We start from the raw sequence: 20,467 nt of genomic DNA on the forward strand, positions 1-20,467 counted from the left end.
TCCTACACGCTTGTAGATCCAGTATGTAGCAGAAAAGTAAAAACCTGGATCCAAGTCTTATGCCTTATGTTTCAACAGCATATCTAGTAAAATAAATTCTGTTTCCAGGACTCCACAATGACAATGACAGCACCAAAGAAAATTCAGACTCATGCTAATAAGGGTAACTTCTACAGCACCTCCTGTGCTAATCTAGCTGCCACACCACCATTAGAGCTGTCTTTGAAAACCTGCAATGACTTATAGTTCTGTCTTGCTCAAATGCCTTGTAAGGCTTCTTTTTGCCTCTAATACAAAGTCCATTTTCCCCCACAAGGCATTCAAGGCCCCTACATACTAAATTCCAACTTCCTTTCAAATCCCCCTCACCCCGCCCCCACCTCCAGCCCTGCCTCCCAGGCATCCTCCAGGGTTGAACAGGCCACTGCCACTCCCCACAGCTGGCCCTCCCTCACACACAACCGTGCCTTTGCTAATCATGCTCTCTCCTCATGGAATGTCCACTCCTCTGTTTCACTGTTAAAATCCAATTCATCTCTCAAGATCCAAGTCCAATATTAGGACCTGCATGAAAAACTTCCCCCTATCTCTCCAAACTGAATGAATTACTTATCATTCTGACCCTCTCCCTCTGGATTTTTTCCACTTTTTTATGAATATTATTATACTCTTCCCTCTAGTAAAACAATTCATTGGCACTTGTTTCCTTCTTGAATAGATTATAAGTTCCTGGAGTATCGCAATAATTTAACTATTCCCCAGTACTTAGCACAGTAGAAAGTACTCCATGAAAGTTTGATAAATGGAATATATTAATAAAAGTTTCAAAATACCTAATTTTCAAAAAAAGAGCTTTTTCATATCTCTGACCTATATGAACATCTAAGTCAGCAAAAGATACCTTCTTATTGGAGGGAAAAAATTCTTAAAATCAATATTTAAATGGTAATAGTTCTCTCTTACTTAATTGTAACATTAACACAACAAATTGGGTAAATTTGTCTACACATACTTTGCTATAGAAACTGCAGAGCCCATAAAATGTCAAATCATGAATAAAATTCTTTGTCCCAAGACAATGCAAGCATCACTCACACACATATACACACACACACACACACACACACAACACATAAAATTCTTGAAGCATTTAACATTTTCATCAGCTATGGGAAAACCAAGCTCACAGGTTTTCAGTTTATCAAGTATGTTTTCCCTCCCATACAAAGCAATGCATACAGTAAAGGTTTTGTGAAATTTGTTGAGGAACAATTTGTCCTACTTATCAGTTCCCATAAATCCCATGATGAACACGCTAGAAACAAACCCCTGCAGGAGAAAAAGGTAGCAGGTGGCATTGAAAAGAGCCTTCCTATAGTCTGTGACAGACTCATCCAACAAGATTCTACTCGCAAAAGGAACCTTTCATTGTATCACAATGGCAGCCTTTGTCCCACAGGTAAATGATCAGGAAATCAGAAAAGTTCTCCGAGTGATGACTACATTTCTCCACACCAAGTTTAAGTTGTTCATTGCTGAGATCCTTAGCATTATTGCGGGAAACTCTACCATGACCCCATGACCCGTAAGCTGGCTAAAGATCAAGGCCAGCCTAATGAGCCTCTTGGCGTGGCTTGAGCAAGGAAACTGCTGTCTCTCTTGGCCATTTTCAGGGATTAGAGGTTCCTCCAACATTAAACATTTATTCTTCGGTATTAAAGTCAGTGATCCCAGTCCACGATGCGAATGACAACAAAGTGGACCAAACTGTCTTCAATACAATTTGGTAAATTAATTTTATAGGAATTGTTCCCTATCCTTACAGCTGACAGGTTGTAGGTCACTGAATGATTAGTGAAAGGTAGTCATGGGAAAGCAAACGGAGGAACACAAAGGTAGAATTCAGAGCCCCGAAGAGGGGCCAAAGGAAAATCCTGGCTGCTCTGAAGATTAGGAGGGCCAGCTCTGCAAGTAATTCACTATCTTCCCTCCTATTTTTTTTTTTTTTTTGACTTTGATGTATTTCTTAACTCTCAGATTAGAATTTTTATGTTATTCACCTCAAATTATGTCATTGTAACTTCCTGGGGGAAAAATAAAACACTGTCATTTACTTTTAACTGCTGGATTTGTGAAGCAAATAAACTCTATTACGATTAATAAGTTTTTCCCCCAGTGGATTTGGGCAAAGTCCTTCCTGGTCCTGACATCTTTGATTATTGTGGTTAATGGGATAGTTTTCCAATAAATCTGTCAATCGAACCTCCACTTTCCTCTGTAACCCAGTGTTGGCTAACAGAGACAGGAGCCACTAAATCACTGTTTACTAGGGTGTTTCTTGAAGCATAATCTCACTAGATGGCCCCCCCCCAAAATAAGTATTTATCCCCAAAATATCTCTTGGAAATTTATAGTATATCTACACATAGTAACATTCTTGAAAATGCCAGTTTAAAAAATCATTTTGCTTAAATACATTTGCCAAACTATATTGACCATAGAATGATGATCATCTCATCTAAAACAGCTGGCAAAATTAGTGTGTCCCCAAACACATTAAGCCATTTTAAAATGTAATCAGAGATACTACATAGCACATTCATGTACAGTTTATATAATAATTATTAAAAGAGGCTTTCATGGAATAGTAAACAGAGAGCTAAATTCATCTCTATTATTCTGTTACTTCCTTGGGGAGACAACTCACATGTCCCTCATATAGTCTTTCAGGTTTCACCCATTCATTAAGAAACTAAGTATTATTTTTGTGGCACTTGTGCTAAATGCTAAAGATTTAGAGTAAAGTAGTTTTTTTCACCTTTAAGGATTGTACAGTCTACTGAGGGGAGATAAACATATATACAATTTCAATAAATGTAATTAGTGCTCCAAAAAAGTATTCATGGAGGTTTTTTGTTTGTTTGTTTTTGTATTTTAAGCAAAGGGAAAATTAGCTCTGCCTACACAAATTAGGAAAGGTCCCATTAGTGACTTTGAGCTGAACCTTAATGGATAAATAGGTTACTGACAATGAGATAAGCACAAATTAGATGCTCAACAGATGTTTACCAGGCAGATAAATTCAACACTAAAACTGGTATTTTTAATGACATCAACTCAGCAAAATAAAAGAAAGAAAAATGGAAATAAAATAGAAGCTATTTCTAATGAATATATAAATAAGTATATAAACTTGTTTTATTCTTAGAAATAACCTCTGACCTGAGAAAGAAAGGAAAGATAGTAAGTATCTTAGCAATAGTTTTGTTCAGGGGTTGGAAGGCATAGATCAGTGGTAGAGTGCGTGCCTAGCATGCATGAGGTCCTGGGTTCAATCCTCAGTACCTCCATTTAATAAATAAATAAATAAACTGAATTACCACTCCCCAAAAATAAAATGTTAAAAATGCTCTTGTTCAGAATATAACATTTCTGTTATACAGATATAGAGAACAAGTATCACCTGATAAGTAATTTTCTTATGTAAGTAGCAAAGATATCCACAAGATTGTATTTTCCCAGATTTCTATGTCAATTTATTAATAATACCCAGGGAGTGTTGAAACTTCTGGCCAAAGCTGGCTCAAATCAAGGTAGCCGAAGGAAGTTAACAGCAACAAAACAAGGTGAAAAGTGAGGCACTGACAACTGAAGTGCCCTCCTTTCAATAACTTAAGAAAGCCTCCAGTTTGCCTCAACAATCCAAAACTTTGGTACTGGAATGAAATAAGACCAGAAGACCATGCTGAAATCCAGCTGCAGTCGCTCCAAATGAGAGCCCAGCTACAGCCAAGCTTCCCAGCAGTCAGGGAAAGTCAGTTCTAATGCTCTCCAGAAAAATTAACCCCAGAAAAACACATCTCTTAACCACATATACTAGCTCTTCAGTGAAATAAATCAGAATTTCAGGGGAAACAGACAATACGCCTGTCTACTTTAGAAATTCTTCATGACCAGGTTCTGACTTCATCAAGAAGAAAGTAGTGATTCCCAGACTTCCACTTGCTGTCTTGAATGGTCAGAAAGGAAAAAAAGACCTACTGGAGTAAACATAAGACCAAGTTCTAGAGGGTCCTAGGATAATACTGGATAAATAACACTTTATAGAAATAAAAAGTTTTCTTGATTACTCCTTGTATTTTGTAATGTGTGTCTTTAAAAGGAACCTGGAAACCCTGGGATCCTAAAAGTTACTAAAATATGAATTTATGTGTGCACTAATGCTAAAGTCGTAATGAAACCCAACTCTGGGCTCCAGATGACATGTCTCCTCACAGCCTCTCTATCAATGTCCAACAGAAAGCATGTTCTCTTTAGATGTTCTCTGCAAATAGAGATCGTGGCTATCTACTGTATTCCTCAAAGAGCCTCATTTTTAGTAAGAGCCATATATATCTGTACATTGCTTATTAAACTGAATGATGTATAGGAGGGCAAAATTGTGATATTCCATTTTGCTAATGTTGAAAAATTTTAAGAATGTTTTATGCTGTTTTCCCAGGATTTTTACATTTCACAGCAATAGCTTCTAAAGCGTACAAATTTCTTTTTTTTTATAACTTGCAAGTTTAAAATTTTATATTTATAGACTTCTTTTTTTAATTTATTGAAGGATAGCTGATTTACAATGTTTTGGGTATACAACAGTGATTCAGTTATATATTCATAACTTTTATAAGTTATATATATATAAACATATATTTCAAATTCATTCCCATTGTAGGTTATTACAAGATATTGAATAGAATTCCCTGTGCTATACAATAGGTCCTAGTTGTTTGTTTATTTTATATATAGTAGTGTGTATCTGTTAATGTCAAACTCTTAATTTATCCCCTACTCTTTCCCCTTTGGTAACCATAAGTTTGTTTTCTATGTTGGTAATTCTATTTCTGTATTGTAAAGAATTTCATTTGTATCATTTTTTTTAGATTCCACATATAAGTGATATGATATGATATTTGTCTTTCTCTAACTTATTCATTTAGTATGATGTTCTTTGCATCCATCCATGTTGCTGCAAATGGCATTATTTCATTCTTTTTTATGGCTGAGTAATACTCCTCTCTCTGTATATGTGTGTGTGTGTGTGTGTGCGCACACACACACACCACATCTTCTCTATCCAGTCGTCTGTTGATGGACATTTAGGTTGCTCCCACACCTTAGCTATTATAAATAATGCTGCTATGAACATTGGGGTGCGTTAGAGTTTTTGAATTAGAGTTTTCATCTTTTTAACTTAGAGTTTTCATCTTTTCTGGATATATGCCCAGGAGTGGGATTCATGGATCATATGGTAACTCTATTTTTATTTTTTTAAGGAAACCCCAAACTGTTCTTTATAGTGGCGGCACAAATTTACATTCCCACCAACAGTGTAGGAGAGTTCCCTTTTCTCCATACCCTCTCCAGCATTTATTATTTGTAGATTTTTTTGATGATGGCCATTCTAACTGGTGTGAGGTGATACCTCATTGTAGTTTTGATTTGCATTTCTCTAATAATTAGTAATGTTGAGTATCTTTCCATGTGCTTATTGGCCATCTGTATATCTTCTCTGGAGAACTATTTAAGTCTTCTGCCCATCTTTTGATTGGGTTGCAGTTTTGTTTTGTTTTGATATTGAGCTATATAAGCCATTTGTATATTTTGGAAATGAATCCCTTGTCATTCACATCATTTGCAAATAGTTTCTCCCATTCTATAGGTTATCTCTTTGTTTTGTTTATGGTTTCCTATGGTGTGCGAAAACTTTTAAGTTTAATAATATTCCATTTGTTTCCATTACTCTAGGAAACAGATCTAAAAAAATATTGCTGCAGTTTATGTCAAAGAATGTTCTATGTTTTCCTCTATTAATTGTATGGTATCCAGTCTTACATTTAGGTCTTTAATTCATTTTGAGTTTATTTTTGTATATGGTGTTAGAAAATGTTCTAATTTCATTCTTTTACATGTAGCTGTCTAGTTTCCCTGGCACCACTTATTGAAGAGACCATTCAAACAAAAAATTCTTAAATTTGTATGGAAACACAGAAGACCCTGAATAGCCAAAATAACCTTGAGAAAGAAGAATGGAGCTGGAGGAATCATGCTGCCTGATCTCAGACCACACCACAGAGCCATAGCAATCAAAGTAGTATGGTACTGGCACAAAAACAGACACACAGATCAATGGAACAGGATAGAAAACCCAGAAACAAGCCACGCACCTGTGGTCAATCAATCTATGACAGAGGAGGCAAGAATATTGACTTCATTCTAAAAATAAAGTTGGACTGGCTCTACATTCTAGGTTCAAATCATTAAACAAAACTTGATAAACATTGTCTTCTGGTCTTTTGGCATATAATGTTCATGGGTTCTGATTCATATTAGTTTCCTTTTTATTTCTATTCATTTTTAGGATTTTCTTTTGATTTTTATAATATTAAGATTTTAATTGAATTTGATTTTTTACAACTTTCATTATGTGGTATTTCACAAAGTCTTCCAAAGAAAAGTGCAAAGTCTTTATCCAAGCCTGGGGGTTGTTTTCTATTATTGGTTTAATGTAATTCTACCTACTGTGATCTCAGTTCTCAGATATCTTTAAACTCTTACATATATATTAGATCTTGTTCATCTTTTTTTGTATATATATATTTTTTATTGAATTATAGTCAGTTTACAATGTGTCAATTTCTGGTGTACAGCATAATGCTTTAGTCATACATGAATATACATATATTTGTTTTCATATTCTTTTTCACCATGTTACTGTAAGAAATTTAATATAGTTCCCAGTGCCATACAGTATAAACTTGTTGTTCATCTAATTTTTTATATATTTATTAGTATCTGTAAATCTCAAACTACCAATTTAATCCTTCCCACCTCCTTCTCCCGCCAGTAACCACAATTTTGTTTTCTATATCTATGAGTCTGTTTCTGTTTTGTAAATAAGTTCATTTGGTTTTTATGTTTGTATGTGTATTTGTTTGTTTTAGATTCCACATACAAGTGAATTCATATGGCATTTTTCTTTGTCTCTCTGGCTTACTTCACTTACAATGACAATCTCCAAGCCCATCTGTGTTGCTGCAAGTGGCATTATTTTATTATTTTTTATGGCTGAGTAGTATACCATTGTATAAATATGTATCAAAGGATGAAAGTTTGAAATGCTTTGTTTTCCTCTACAGTCCTGCAAGCTTGTTTCCCCTCTAGATATCTTTCCTGGATTTGGATATTCTGAAAATTAACAAGACAGGTCAACTCATAGTTTTCCCTCTAAGAGGAGCTTTAAGACAATGAGTCAGGGTTAGCCAGCATAGCTGTCAAGGTAATTACCAGTTCCTGAGTGACACTGAGTATCCCATTTTCTCTCTTTCTCCTCCTTCGCTCCCCCACCCACTTTCCCTTTCATCTTCTTTTTCTTTTCCCCATCTATTCTCTTAATCTTTTCTTTGCTTTCATTGTTATTTTTCAAGAGGCCTATTAAACATGTGCTCCAATGCGTATCTTGAATGAGAAATCCTCACCATATTATTTTAAGCAGTGTTTTGGGGGACCTCATGAGAGAATCTGAAGGTATTTTATATATCTACTTCACATTTTTATTGAGGAAGTTCTTGGGCCAGCCCCCTTTGATTCTAAAAATGAATCTATGTGTTTTAGAATAATATCTATGCACTTTACTCATGGTTATATAAACCCAGTCATTGTACACAATATGGAAGGTCTCATAATTTTAGTACCATAACATGCCAACTATATATTTTAGAGTGGTGGTTCTTTTTGCCAATTATGGTTATGCATTTTGATTTTGATGTTATTCACTAGGATTAACCTTCATGATTTTGAAACATACAAATTTCTGCACTAAAATGTTACTTTTCAGATGCCTTAAGAATTAATCATATAGAGAGTTGTTAGTGATTTACGCTGCAACTATCACAAACCCTGTTGTACTTCAAGCGTACAGTAGAGTATTGAGATAAGCCTGACACTAATGAAGTTGCTGAAAAATAAAGTGGGACCAAAAATAATAATAAAACCACATGCATATGAATACCACCAAAAGAAAATAAAGTACATATCAGATGTAAAAACACTAACAGAATAAGAGGAAGTTGTTATGGGTAAAAGAATGCATATAAGTCTATAATCATCATTTCACTTACTACAAAAATATTTATTTCACAGTGCCAGAAGTATGAACTTCTCACAAAACATAATAGCTCCACTGCGTGAGAGTTATATAAATGGACACTTCCTATCAGTATCTAAACAAGAGGAAGCTGTTGCTTGACTGAGAAGCCCTGCTGGTCCTCCTCCCATACTCCAGGGATGTTTCAGGAGTTGGCTTTGGCCCCTCAGATGAATATGTGACTAGATCAAGGCTGGTGAATCAGTTATAGATCACAAACACAGTAAGTTTTGAGGCTTTGTTCAACATCAACCCAACATCCTGGGAGATTTCTTTTCATAGGAGTTCTGATTCTCCCTTTGCTTTACTTTGGAAAACACCAGGGTATCTGAATAGCTCCAATATATAATTCACCTGGATCATCTACAACAATCACTCAAAAGTCTTTTAGCTCTCTTAGATTGCCTTAGGTCAATAAATATGACATGAGGAATGTTCAGTGTCACTAGTACTGGGTAAGCGTTAGACTATCAGCTTCACAAGGGCAACAATTTTTGCCTGCTTTGGTTACTAATTAATCCTTAATGTCAGGAACAGTATCTGAAATAATTTAAGTGCTCAAAGAATAATATCCAGTTTTGCAAAGTTCCCAAGAGACCTAGGTTAGTGTCTGAAGTAGATGGGAGACCCCTGCTGTAGAATTGTTTTTCTGTCAGTAGGGGTGAGGATACCAAGCATTCCCAGGTGAAATACATTATGCTGACAAAACAATATCATTGAAGGTATTCTGATCCTCTGGTACTTGTGAATTAAATAAAGACTCAACTGAAAGTCAGTATCATTCTACGGCTCTAAATCAATGGCTGAGAAATTACCATGTGGAATAGAGCACCTTCATGATTTGGGGACTGATCAGACCATAGTCTTCTAAGCATCATTTGACCCTAATGATCAAAGGAAAATGATGTGACTGAACAGTCCAAATAGAATGGCTGGTCTTCTTCCTTTAGCAGCTTGTTTTAGCAATTTTGAAACTCTGCCATCTTTCTCTGAACAGCAGAAGCCAACTATTCTGAGAAATAGAAAATCTCAACTTACTCTGTGCAAACTGAATAAACATTTTAGGGTTCTAAACATCACTCCTAACTTTCTAAGACATGAAATACTTCTAAGAAAAAGAGGACTACAACACAATGCTGTTATTATTTCTTGTTTATGTTCTGGCAGTCCTCATTGATTCCTGTAAATACCTCAATCTGGCCAAGGACTTCATAGCTAAGGTGAAGTCACAGTTAACATTTTTTTCCCCAGAGAAATGTATGCAAAAGAAAATATTCTTCTCTGAATCATCTAAGCAAATTATTTGGTTAGCTATATTTTACCAAAATATCTCCCATATTGGTAGTTTTATGATATATACTTTGTAAGTTAGAATGAGCTGTCTTTGAAACAAAACAATTATTCTGAATTCAATAATTTAATTTTGTATTTCCCGAATGTTTCACCTGTATTATTGAAATTTAAAAATCTAAATGCAACATTGATTCATAAAAGGTTAATCAATCAGCAAGTATACATTGAATGTTTATACCATGAACTTACTGAAGAATAAAATGCAAATGGCTTTGCTACTTTATATTGATTAAAATATTTCATATTTAGATTTAACTTGTATGAAGTTGCTCTTGGGTATTTAAGAAATGGTCTGTTTTCTAATTTCTAAAAATCAATGATTGTAATTCTGGAAGGAAGATGACCAACCACAGCCCATAATATATATAGAGGGTCACTTGATATCCAGGTTCTTAAACTAAAAAGAAACATTTGAATATAAAAGTGTTGTGACCAGCTATTATCATTTTAACAATACCTTCCAATTCAAATAGGTGGAATTCGTTGATTGAGAATGCAATTAATTTTTTAAAACTCCTCTATATTTTTTCATAAAACATAAAAATGCATTCTTTAAAAAGGTGGATAGTCTCTTTTCAAGCTTTATAAATGACAACTCTGTTTCCTCCTATGCACTTCACTAACCACAACTGACACAAAGATGACTCTGCTATCGTCAAATCTTTCCTTTTTGTCATCTTCCTATTGGGTGTAATGTAGGAGGAAGATAAATCACATGCTGCAAAGCACTAACACCCTTTAATTAGTCTCCAGTTATTTACCTTGGGTCTTCTTTACAGTTGAGAGGCCAGCTCAACCTACTGCCAAGCAAGACCTGACAGGCACAAGGGAAGGTAATCAAATTGAAATGTCCAGAGAGAATGACTCTTTTTCACAGGAGTTAATCATAATTTCTTCCTCTTAGTTTTTATTGCTAAGCTTGAATATGCCTTGGCATCATTTTGACATTAGTTTCTAACCTAAACCTTAGATTCTGTATAATGTTATGATTAAATTTATTTTTAACTTCACTTTGGGTTATTTTTATCTTCACTACTGGCTAAACTACTGAAGACAATGTAAATTGTAAAGAAAAGTTGTTCAAGACAATGAACTTATTCCTACAGACATATGTGGAGGGCTAACTTCTCAGAAAGATGAATGTGTCATAATAATCCAGATTGACCCCTTAACTAATTTAAAATTTTTATTTCTATCTAAAGATTATAATTTTATACGTTACGGTATAACTTTTTTAAAAATTATGAGTTACATATCCTCATGAAAGCTGAATAGTTCTGCTGTTTCATAGACTTTTCCATCAAGTACTCATTGGTTTAAGTAACATAAGTAAATTATGGTCTTATCTCTCTGATTTCTGTTTATGCTAAAAAAGAGGATCTACTGTCATTTTACAGATTGCTTGTGTGACTGTGTGTGTAAATCTGTATATGTGTTATAATTTTGCTTGAATTGAAAACATCCTAAGAGAGATCTTAACTATTCCAACTACAAAAAAGAAATGATAATTATGTGACATGATAGAAGTGGTAATTATCACTACAATGGCAATCACATTACAATATATAAATATATCAAATCAACATGTCATATAATTTAAATTTACACAATGTTATATGTCTAATATATTTGTGTTAAAAAATGAAAAAAGGTAACTGGCAAGTGAAGAATTAATAGGGAACTCCATTCTTTTCATTGAAATTTGAGTTTGCTTGTAGATCTCACATGAGTTCTTTTCCAACCAATGATATCCTATCAGAGGTTCTGAAATCAGTTTAGTAGACAGTCTTTCTAATCATTATTATCTGTGAATCAAAAGCAAATGGAGTCTGGTGTGTTCCCTTTACCAAGCCTGGACTTTAACTCTGTGACCCTCTCTTGTAAAACTCAGTTTGCAAGTCTCAAATCTATACAAGTAGGTCAATAACAGTAGTTGCAACAAGATGTGGTTAGCATTTATTTCACAAATACCACATATACTGAAATATTAAAAGCTTAAACTGTTATATGTATCTTTCTAAAAAGACTATTTTTAAAAAATCAAATAAGCAGGTGTGACTCCTATACTCCTTTAGAAAGATAAGGCTAGTTTATTTCTTTAAATATTTCAGTCAAAGCCCTGTCATTGTCATACCTATGTTTTTATTAAAACAATCAAGTTAATCTCATCATTCATGATGACTGGAGAAGTAATTGTGAAGAATGCAGTTTCAGTATACCCTCCATCTCCTCCATCTTACATGTTCCTGTTAGACCAATCATGGAATTACAGAATTTTAGAAATTTTAGTTCAAACTTTCATTTATAGGTAAGAATAGTAAGGCCCAGATAAAGGAAATTACTTGGACAAAATTGCACAAGTAGAGATAGAGCCTGAGATGGAACTCAGTTCTCCAAAGGAATGTGTAGTCACACAGTCTCTGGTCCTGAACCACTCAGCTGGTTTCCCTTGTTTACAAAGCCTTGCCTACTCTTCAGACTGGCATGGGAAGCCTCTCCTTTTGCTGCCCTAAACCTTCTTTCCAACTTTATCTTTCCCTTTTCTCCATTTAAATGCCCATGGATATTCAGAAGGCTTTCTCTTCTATTTGAATGTTCTCTATTAATCTCTGCATGAGTAAGTCCCACCTGTATCTCCCACACAAGTAGTTTGTTGATTTCTTAACTGAAAACTTCTATATGTAGAAAGCCACTTTTGTGACATTTTCGACTTTCTTTCCTCTAACAGTGACTTGTTGTTGCAACTCTCTTCCTACAATTGATGCTACTGGGTAAGACTAGCAAGACCAATTCACCTTGATAATCTCAACAGTTGACAGTGCCTTGTTCTTTATATATATAAGCTAAAATTTTTATTTATAGGTAAGAATAGTACCTATAAATGTACATATATATTTATAGGCACCATTATGTGCCTATACATTATATATGTGTATGTATATGTGTATACATAGGGACACATTTTTTTCCAACAAAGTTTAAAGTTATTCAAACTACCTGTCCTTCTCTACAACAGAATAAAATTCTCATGTAATTTAATTATTTATAAAAAATTGTGTCTATGACTTTCCTTATTAATGGCCTACTAGTAGGTTCCTGGTACATGTTAAATGAATATATGATTAACCTTGTAATGATACTTTTAATATTATAGCCAAAAATCAAATTCATACACATTATACTGTTTGGTTTTTCTAAAGTTTTTAATAAAATAAATTTACCACATGGGCTATATCTACCCATAAATCTAGTGGGGTTTTTCCTTAAAGCAAAGAAAACATTGTTCCAAATCATTCCTAAATTATTAGTAATAGATCCTTTTAATTTAATTTTTTTTTAATTTTTTAATTTTTATTTTTAGGTGCAATCATGAAGAGCTTCTTCCTAGTTGTGACTATCCTGGCATTAACTCTACCTTTTTTGGTGAGTTAATTGCATCTAATGAATTTGTATTAAAACTTTAAGAAAATTTTATTTAAAGGCTCTAATTATGTAAATTTCTAAATAGTTATATTTATAGAGCAAAATAGCTGCATACTAACTATATTTTCATAAAAGTAACTCATTTTTACATTTATTTCTATTACAAAATTTAAAAGATGTTCTGGACATCAGTTTTCAAGAATTAAGAAATCACACTTTATCATGTATAAGAAAATCTTTAAAATTCTCATATGATAGAGAAAATATATTTTTGGGGAAAAACAATACTGAAGATATTTTTTAATTATAATATGCTCTAAAAAATAATTCACAAAAAATAAATGCAAAAATCATAGTTCAGGATCAGAAATGTTTTAAATTAAATTCCTATCTCACACAGACCCCAATCACTTTAGAGACTAAATTCTTAAAAGATTGGGAACTTGTTTAAGCTTTTTTACCAGTTTCAAAGACCTTGGCACATCTACCTTTACCGTCAAACATAACTGTACATTTTATTGTACTCTTCCCAAAACGTCAGCTGACTGACTCCTCCCCAGGGATACTGTCCATAATCAAATCTAATTTTCAGGCATTTTTTTAAAAGTTACATTCTGTGTATTAAAGCTATCTGAAAAAGAAGAGGGTTTTGGGGGATTTTTTTCTTTTAATTTTTAGACTTGTTTTCATTGTCATTTTGGCTATCACCCTGCTTTACTTTCACGTTCAATCGGCGATCCCAGGCACTTATTTGCAAACAGCAAGAACAGGAAGGCAAACATACGATGTTTTGCGTCCTCCTCTTAGACTGTAAAATTTGGAAGGCCCTTAGTCCTTGTTTCATAATTCACTTATTATTAAATTTAGACTTGCTTTTAAGTTAGTATCTCCTAAATAATTCTATGAGGTAAATTAGTGGAGTCAAACTTTTAAAAAATTTTGAACGACTATGACATTCACATTTATTTTCTTTCATTTATTCTTTGAAATTTGATTTTATTGTGGCACCTGCACATTTTGAAAGTGGGCTTTCTCTTTGAGTGACAGGGATTGAACTTTGTATCAGAAATGATCCATGACTGCCTGACCTGCAGCAACCACTTACTGAGTTACTGGAGCCTGGTGGAGCCCACAGACACTGCTTCCTGCTTTCACAAAGCTGCAGGCCCCACAGACATGAACAAATAAATCAAAGGAAGAATCAAAGTTTATAGATTTTTTACCATTCAATCTTATGAATGATCAAAATGATACAAATTAAAAAAGTAATGTGAAACAACAAGTTTCTTCTGTGTAGCACAAGGAACTATATTCAATATCTTGTAGTAACCTATAATGAAAAAGAATATGAAAACGAATACATGTATATATATGCATGACTGAAACATTATGCTGTACACCAGAAACTGACACAATATTGTAAACTGACTGTATTTCAATTTAAAAAAAGAAAAAAAGAAATAAATTATTAAATTCTTCAAAAAAAAAAAAGCAATGTGATAGCATCTTTTATGTGCTAAATGTATTCCTTCTCTCCAAAATAAAAATAGTTAAGATAATATTTATTACTAGCAATTATGAGATGAACTGCATAATCCATAGACTTTTGGTGGCTATAAGTTGGCACAACTTTTCATTACAGCAGTTTAATAATTTCTACAAAGACTTTTTGTCCCCCCAAACCCACACTTTTGAAAAACTATCTTAAGGAATCAATGAAAACTATTTAAAAGGCCACTGATATCCAGATGTTATGCATCCCTCTATATACAATAAAATATTTTTTTGAAAAAAGCTTTATGGTTAGCAATAACGAACAAACATTTCAGGACATAATCATTGATCATTTATTTTTAAACTATAAATGTGTAAGTATGAAAACTATGAGATAATGAAAAAATAATATGAGAGATCATGTTTCTTGAAAAAAAATAAGATGCAGGATACGAAAATGAATGTATAGCAGTTGTACGTAATACATATAAGTTAATATTATATTAAGATGTCTAGATTATCAGAATTTTTGAGTGTAGGCAAACTTTCTACAATATTCATATTACTTTTTAAATTTTAAACAAATGATTTAATAAATTTACAGAAAAACAAGTCTCTGTCTCAACACACCCTGAATTCTATTATTTTTTTCAAATTTCTATACCTACAACATTCAAAAGGTTTCTAGAGTCTTTTATATCCAAGGAATATGTGTGCAATGTCCTAAACTCGAACTGCCATTTTAAAATATTTAAAATTATGACCTCATCGCAAAAGTTTATAAAACTTTTGGGAGTTTTAAAGTTTTATATATACATGCCTATGGAAATTACTTTCTCATTCCTGACTCATAATGTGTGTTGCAATCCAGAATTAAGAAAAATACTATAAAAACAAATGAAAGTTGATTTTTAAAAAGCATAATTATAAAACATTTATATATCGATGTTATGCTAGGAGCCATTTTTTTAACCTAGAAAACTTCAAAAATCATCTTAATAGGAGGGCAGAAATATATTCTCAATGTTCTTCTTATTTTTAACAATATAGATTCAATACAAACTGAATATAAGTTATTCATATTTTTCATTTAAGCAAATATCACGTGTATTTGTTGGCACAGGGGTCAGATGATCACATTCTCTTCAACCTTGAATTTTTCTCCCTAGACAATGATTTTTAAAAGACAACTTAACTGTAGAGTTCATTATTACTATTTAGTTAGTATATCACTGTTGCTTCTTGAGTGGTTCACAGGCTTTTTAGATTAGTTAACCATGGAAAATGCTTTATAATATTTTACAATACTAAAATAAAAACAAAGAAAACATGTTTTGTCTTTAATATAAAAGGTATCTTTAAAACCACAAAAAAAATCTAGAATTCTTGCTTTTTTTTAACTTTGTGTTTCTTATTACTTCTCTGAATCTCACCAGGGTGCAGAGGTGCAAAACCAGGAACAACCAACAGTAAGTTTGTCTCTAGTAGAGACATGGACTCCAAAGTAAATTCTACAAAGTTTATTCTGCAAAGTTTAATGATATTAAAATGCCTTTTGTCTAAAAACTAAGTATTTAAACCCCATAAAATAATCTAATAATCTGTGTAAAAGTCATCAGTTAGCAAACAATCATGTGAATTAATCTCAAAGTTCTTCTAAAAATCTTGGTATCATCTTATAGGCCAAGTCACGTCTTTTGGCTTTTGTGTGTATTTAGCAATAAGAGAAAACTCTCTCAGAATTTAGTACTGGAAAAAAATGAAAACAAAAGTAAAGTTTAATACTTCTTCTGCCTACTTTTTAAGACTTGGGGAAAGATCCATCTCTGAATACTTCTCATACACTTATATTTACTTTCTCCTTTTGTTTCCCCAACATTCTGTTTGAATGAATACATAAATATGTCTTCTTTTATGAGAAATAAAAGTGTAATTTTTATTTGCAGTGTAATTTTGTTGATTTGTTTCTATTTATATGGAAAGACCTAATGACATATTTTTATAATTGCACATAATCAATAGAATGGAGTCAAATAAAAATAGAAAATTTCCTTACTGATATTTAACAGATAAAATTAAGCTGAAAAAAATCCAAAATATACATCCAGGAAGTCTCCTACATCACTTTATTTTTCTATTCTGATATAATTAGGTTGGTGGGGGGATGTGCCCTCAGCCTTCTCTCTAGGTAAATAAAATTTGTAAACAATTACAAACATGTGGTGAGAATACATATATATATATACATATAAATATGAAAAAATATGTACGTATTTTTCCTGTGTGTGTAGTATGTTTGTGCAGAGTATGCCAAAGCTCTCTATGAGATTTGTCTTATTGTTGTACTTCTAATATGCAACATTTACTGAGCACTTTTTATATGTGCCAAGCTCTGGGCAACGTGGTTTACATTATGAATTATCTTACCTAATTTTTTGAAACTAATGTTATTTTTAATATTTGCTGAAAATCAAGAAGTGAAAGGAAAGTGTAAAAATTCATATCTTGTAAAATATTATGGTTATTGGGTTCACTATTTCCAATGTTGTACCTACTTAACATCAAATACTGTAACATATTATTTCAAAAAATTCTGATTTAAAATATCTCTACATTCTAGCTTACAATAATACCATTCTTCATAATTTGTTCTTTTTGCAGTGCTGTGAGAAGGTGGAAAGATTGCTTAATGAAAAAACAGTCAAATATTTCCCAATTCAGTTCGTGCAGAGTAGATATCCTAGTTATGGAATCAATTACTACCAACACAGACTAGCTGTACCAATTAATAACCAATTTATTCCTTACCCAAATTATGCAAAGCCAGTTGCAATTAGACTACATGCTCAAATTCCTCAGTGCCAAGCCCTGCCAAATATCGACCCACCTACTGTGGAACGTCGGCCACGCCCACGTCCATCATTTATTGCCATTCCCCCAAAGAAAACCCAGGATAAAACAGTCAACCCTGCCATCAATACTGTTGCTACTGTTGAGCCTCCAGTTATACCTACCGCCGAACCAGCAGTGAACACTGTAGTTATTGCAGAAGCTTCCTCAGAATTCATCACCACAAGCACACCCGAGACCACCACAGTCCAAATTACTTCGACTGAGATCTAAAAACTAAGGAAACAGCAAAGAAGACAACACAGGTAAATGAGCAAAACACAAAAATAAACACTAGACAAGGTTCATGGATTTATCAACACAATCATAAAATCTAAAATAGTGTCGATGGATAAATTAAGTCTGTTACGGGAACAGGCAAAATGGGCTAATTTTAATTTTAATTTGGTGGGGCCATAGCATTGATACACTAAATTATTTTCCAACAGGAAATGAAAAATAACATTATTTTACGAAATGAATAAAAATTGGGGGTTTTATTATCAAACTTTTTTTTTTTTTTTTTGACAAGTGGAACACTCCTCGAGCTTAATAGTTTTATTTCATTCCTGGTCACACACGAAGACAGTAGAGTAAAATACTATGTTAAACTTATGATTTTTCTTATCTCCAAAGTAAACTTTCTTAGAACAATTTATATAGGGTATGAGTTTAAATACATTTTAATTGTTTAACAGTGTTCTTGAACTCTAATTTTGATACAAATAGAGTGAAAGGAAATGATACATTTCCCACGTGGAACATGGTGGATCCTCTCCCATGTAGCTTCATGGATCCTCTCAGACATCATTTCTGAAAGGATCCATGAAGTTAGGCACCCCAAATTTCCTATTCAAAGATAAACCCATGGAAGAATTATAATTCTTAACCTGAAAAACACCTACATACTCAAAGGATACTTTCAGAACTTTAAATGTGATGTAAAATATTTCTGTTTATTGGGTCAATGGATAATGGCAGAGTCTAAAATAATTTAAAACTTATATGAAGAAGTTAAATAAAGAGAAAGATTAATAAAACAGAAAATAACTAAAGAATGTGAAATAATTTGGGGAGAAAGTGACAAAATTTTGAGAGTCTCTACAACAAATATTTTCAGTGCATCACACTGTCTACATGTTTTATGATCTAAAATACAACTCAGTGATCTATGATATAATAATAACAGCATTAGATCAGAGAAGGCTGCTTCTTCCCTTGTGTGACCTTATATAAGTCATTACTGTCTTTGAACTTTCATTTTCTCATAATTTTGGTTGCTATGAGATTCAAGTGAGAAAGCACATTGTGAATGAGTTGTAAAAATTGATCAATCTGTGAAATGTAATGTTCTAGAAAAGATAAAGTAAAATTAATAAATACTAAAATTTACTTTCAACCAATATCTCAAGTCCTTACTAAATAATCAAAACTACATAACTATCTCAGTTTATTCCTATAGCAGCCATATGGAATAGATTATATTACTATCTTGAATTCACAAATGGAAAAAAATAGGCCAGACCTGTAGATTATAGATAGTAAGGCTTAATTAGTTTGACATCTATTTCCATATGGCCTAACTTGCAAAAAAAAAAAACAAAACAAAACAGAAAACATACTTTAGTTTCCCAAGATCAGCATATGTATAAATTTTATCATTGAGTTCATATTTAATAAGACATCTGGTAAGAAAAAAAATGATAGTAAGCTGGATAAATTGTTGACTTACTAAAATTTTGAAAACAAAATGAGAAAATTAATGGTGACAACATGAAAACAAGTAATTGAATATACTTTTATCTATTGATCCAAATACATTATTACATGATTATATTTTTAATAGAATAATCATTATCTTAACAGTTACATTTGTTCAAAACTCATGAACCCAGATTTCTAAGTTCATACCTCTGTATAATATCACTTATAAAAAGACTGTAAAGAATTGTGTCTTTCTAGAAATATGAGGTGAAGTCAATTATTTTCAGTTCACTATATGTCAAATTTAAATATTTAAATTTAGATATTTAATTTGATAAACTCCTTGGATATGGACATGAGACAAATCATGGAAGCTAAATAAAAGTCTACATGTCATGAGAACCACTAACACACAATGAACTAAATTCCTAAACTGTCATCATTTTTTATAGGTCTTGCTGAAACCAAACGACCAGTTCAAACTCTCCTTTGGCCAGCTGTCTGCCTTCAGTCAAGAGAGAATATGATTTTCACAGATTCAGCTCCTTTCTCTTCTCCCCTTACATTTTACATTCATGCACATTTAATTTTTTGATCTTGCATAATAAAGCTAATTGAATGCAACTGGATCTCTTGAAAACAGTCTGTGAATACACCTTAGGGATCTTTGAAACTTTGAAATTCCAAGATAAATTTAGTGTGAGTTTGAGTATATACATTTAATTGGAGGCAAAGTTCATAATTTCCTCTGATTCTCAAAGTGGGTCCATTGTTTAACACTGGTTAAGAGTACCTTCTGCAGTATGACACTGGAATATCTAAATTCATGGCTAAGTCACTGGGACCCAAGAAGAACTAAGCCATAGTGTTAGAATCCAGAGGACCACACAGTGACTCTTGGGAGCCATGAGAACTCTAGAGTTAGCATTAAAGTATCCAAATGTAATGCTAATTTTAGTCTAGATCATTCCCGAGAGCAATTTCTGGACACAGACAGGCTACAGATAACTACAACTACAAACACAGACATACGGCAAAATTAATGGGAGTTGATGGAGACTCTTGACCTGCATGTTCAGTTTCCTCCAGACTTGAAGCTACAGACTCACACCTGTACACAGAAACACACACACACACACACACACATCAGGAAGCTTCTAGAACTGAGGTCTTTTAGTCTACAAAATTTAGTGAATACTCAAAATCCAAAAATATGCCAGTTTTTCCTTTAAAGAAACAGTGCAAAGAAAATGTGCTTGCCCCATATTTAGCACATTGTGCCAGGAAAAATACAAATCACTCAACATTTACAAAAAGCTTACTGTCACCCATCTAGTCTCTTGCTGAAACCCTCAATAGATGTTCTATTGCTAGGAGTATTGTACAAGCCTTTACCTTCTCTCTCTCAAA

The 20,467-nt window shown here is 33.0% G+C and overlaps 1 protein-coding gene and 1 long non-coding RNA gene across 2 annotated transcripts in view; one reads left to right on the top strand and one right to left on the bottom strand.

Annotated features, from left to right (window-relative positions):
• The window catches only part of LOC141573775 (uncharacterized), a 132,237-nt gene that overhangs the window by 88,282 nt on the left and 23,488 nt on the right, over positions 1–20,467 (bottom strand). The window contains exon 2 of the long non-coding RNA XR_012499978.1: positions 17,479–17,590. This is a non-coding gene — a long non-coding RNA (uncharacterized LOC141573775). The remainder of the gene's footprint in view (positions 1–17,478; positions 17,591–20,467) is intronic.
• CSN3 (casein kappa) lies at positions 10,318–19,679 on the top strand. The gene is given in 5 exon segments (NM_001303518.1): positions 10,318–10,380; positions 12,909–12,970; positions 15,901–15,933; positions 17,126–17,619; positions 19,510–19,679. Coding segments are annotated over 3 exon segments (549 nt in total). The 5' UTR covers positions 10,318–10,380; positions 12,909–12,916; the 3' UTR covers positions 17,588–17,619; positions 19,510–19,679.

This window comes from Camelus bactrianus, chromosome 2 (assembly GCF_048773025.1).
Source record: "Camelus bactrianus isolate YW-2024 breed Bactrian camel chromosome 2, ASM4877302v1, whole genome shotgun sequence".
NCBI lineage: Eukaryota > Metazoa > Chordata > Mammalia > Artiodactyla > Camelidae > Camelus > Camelus bactrianus.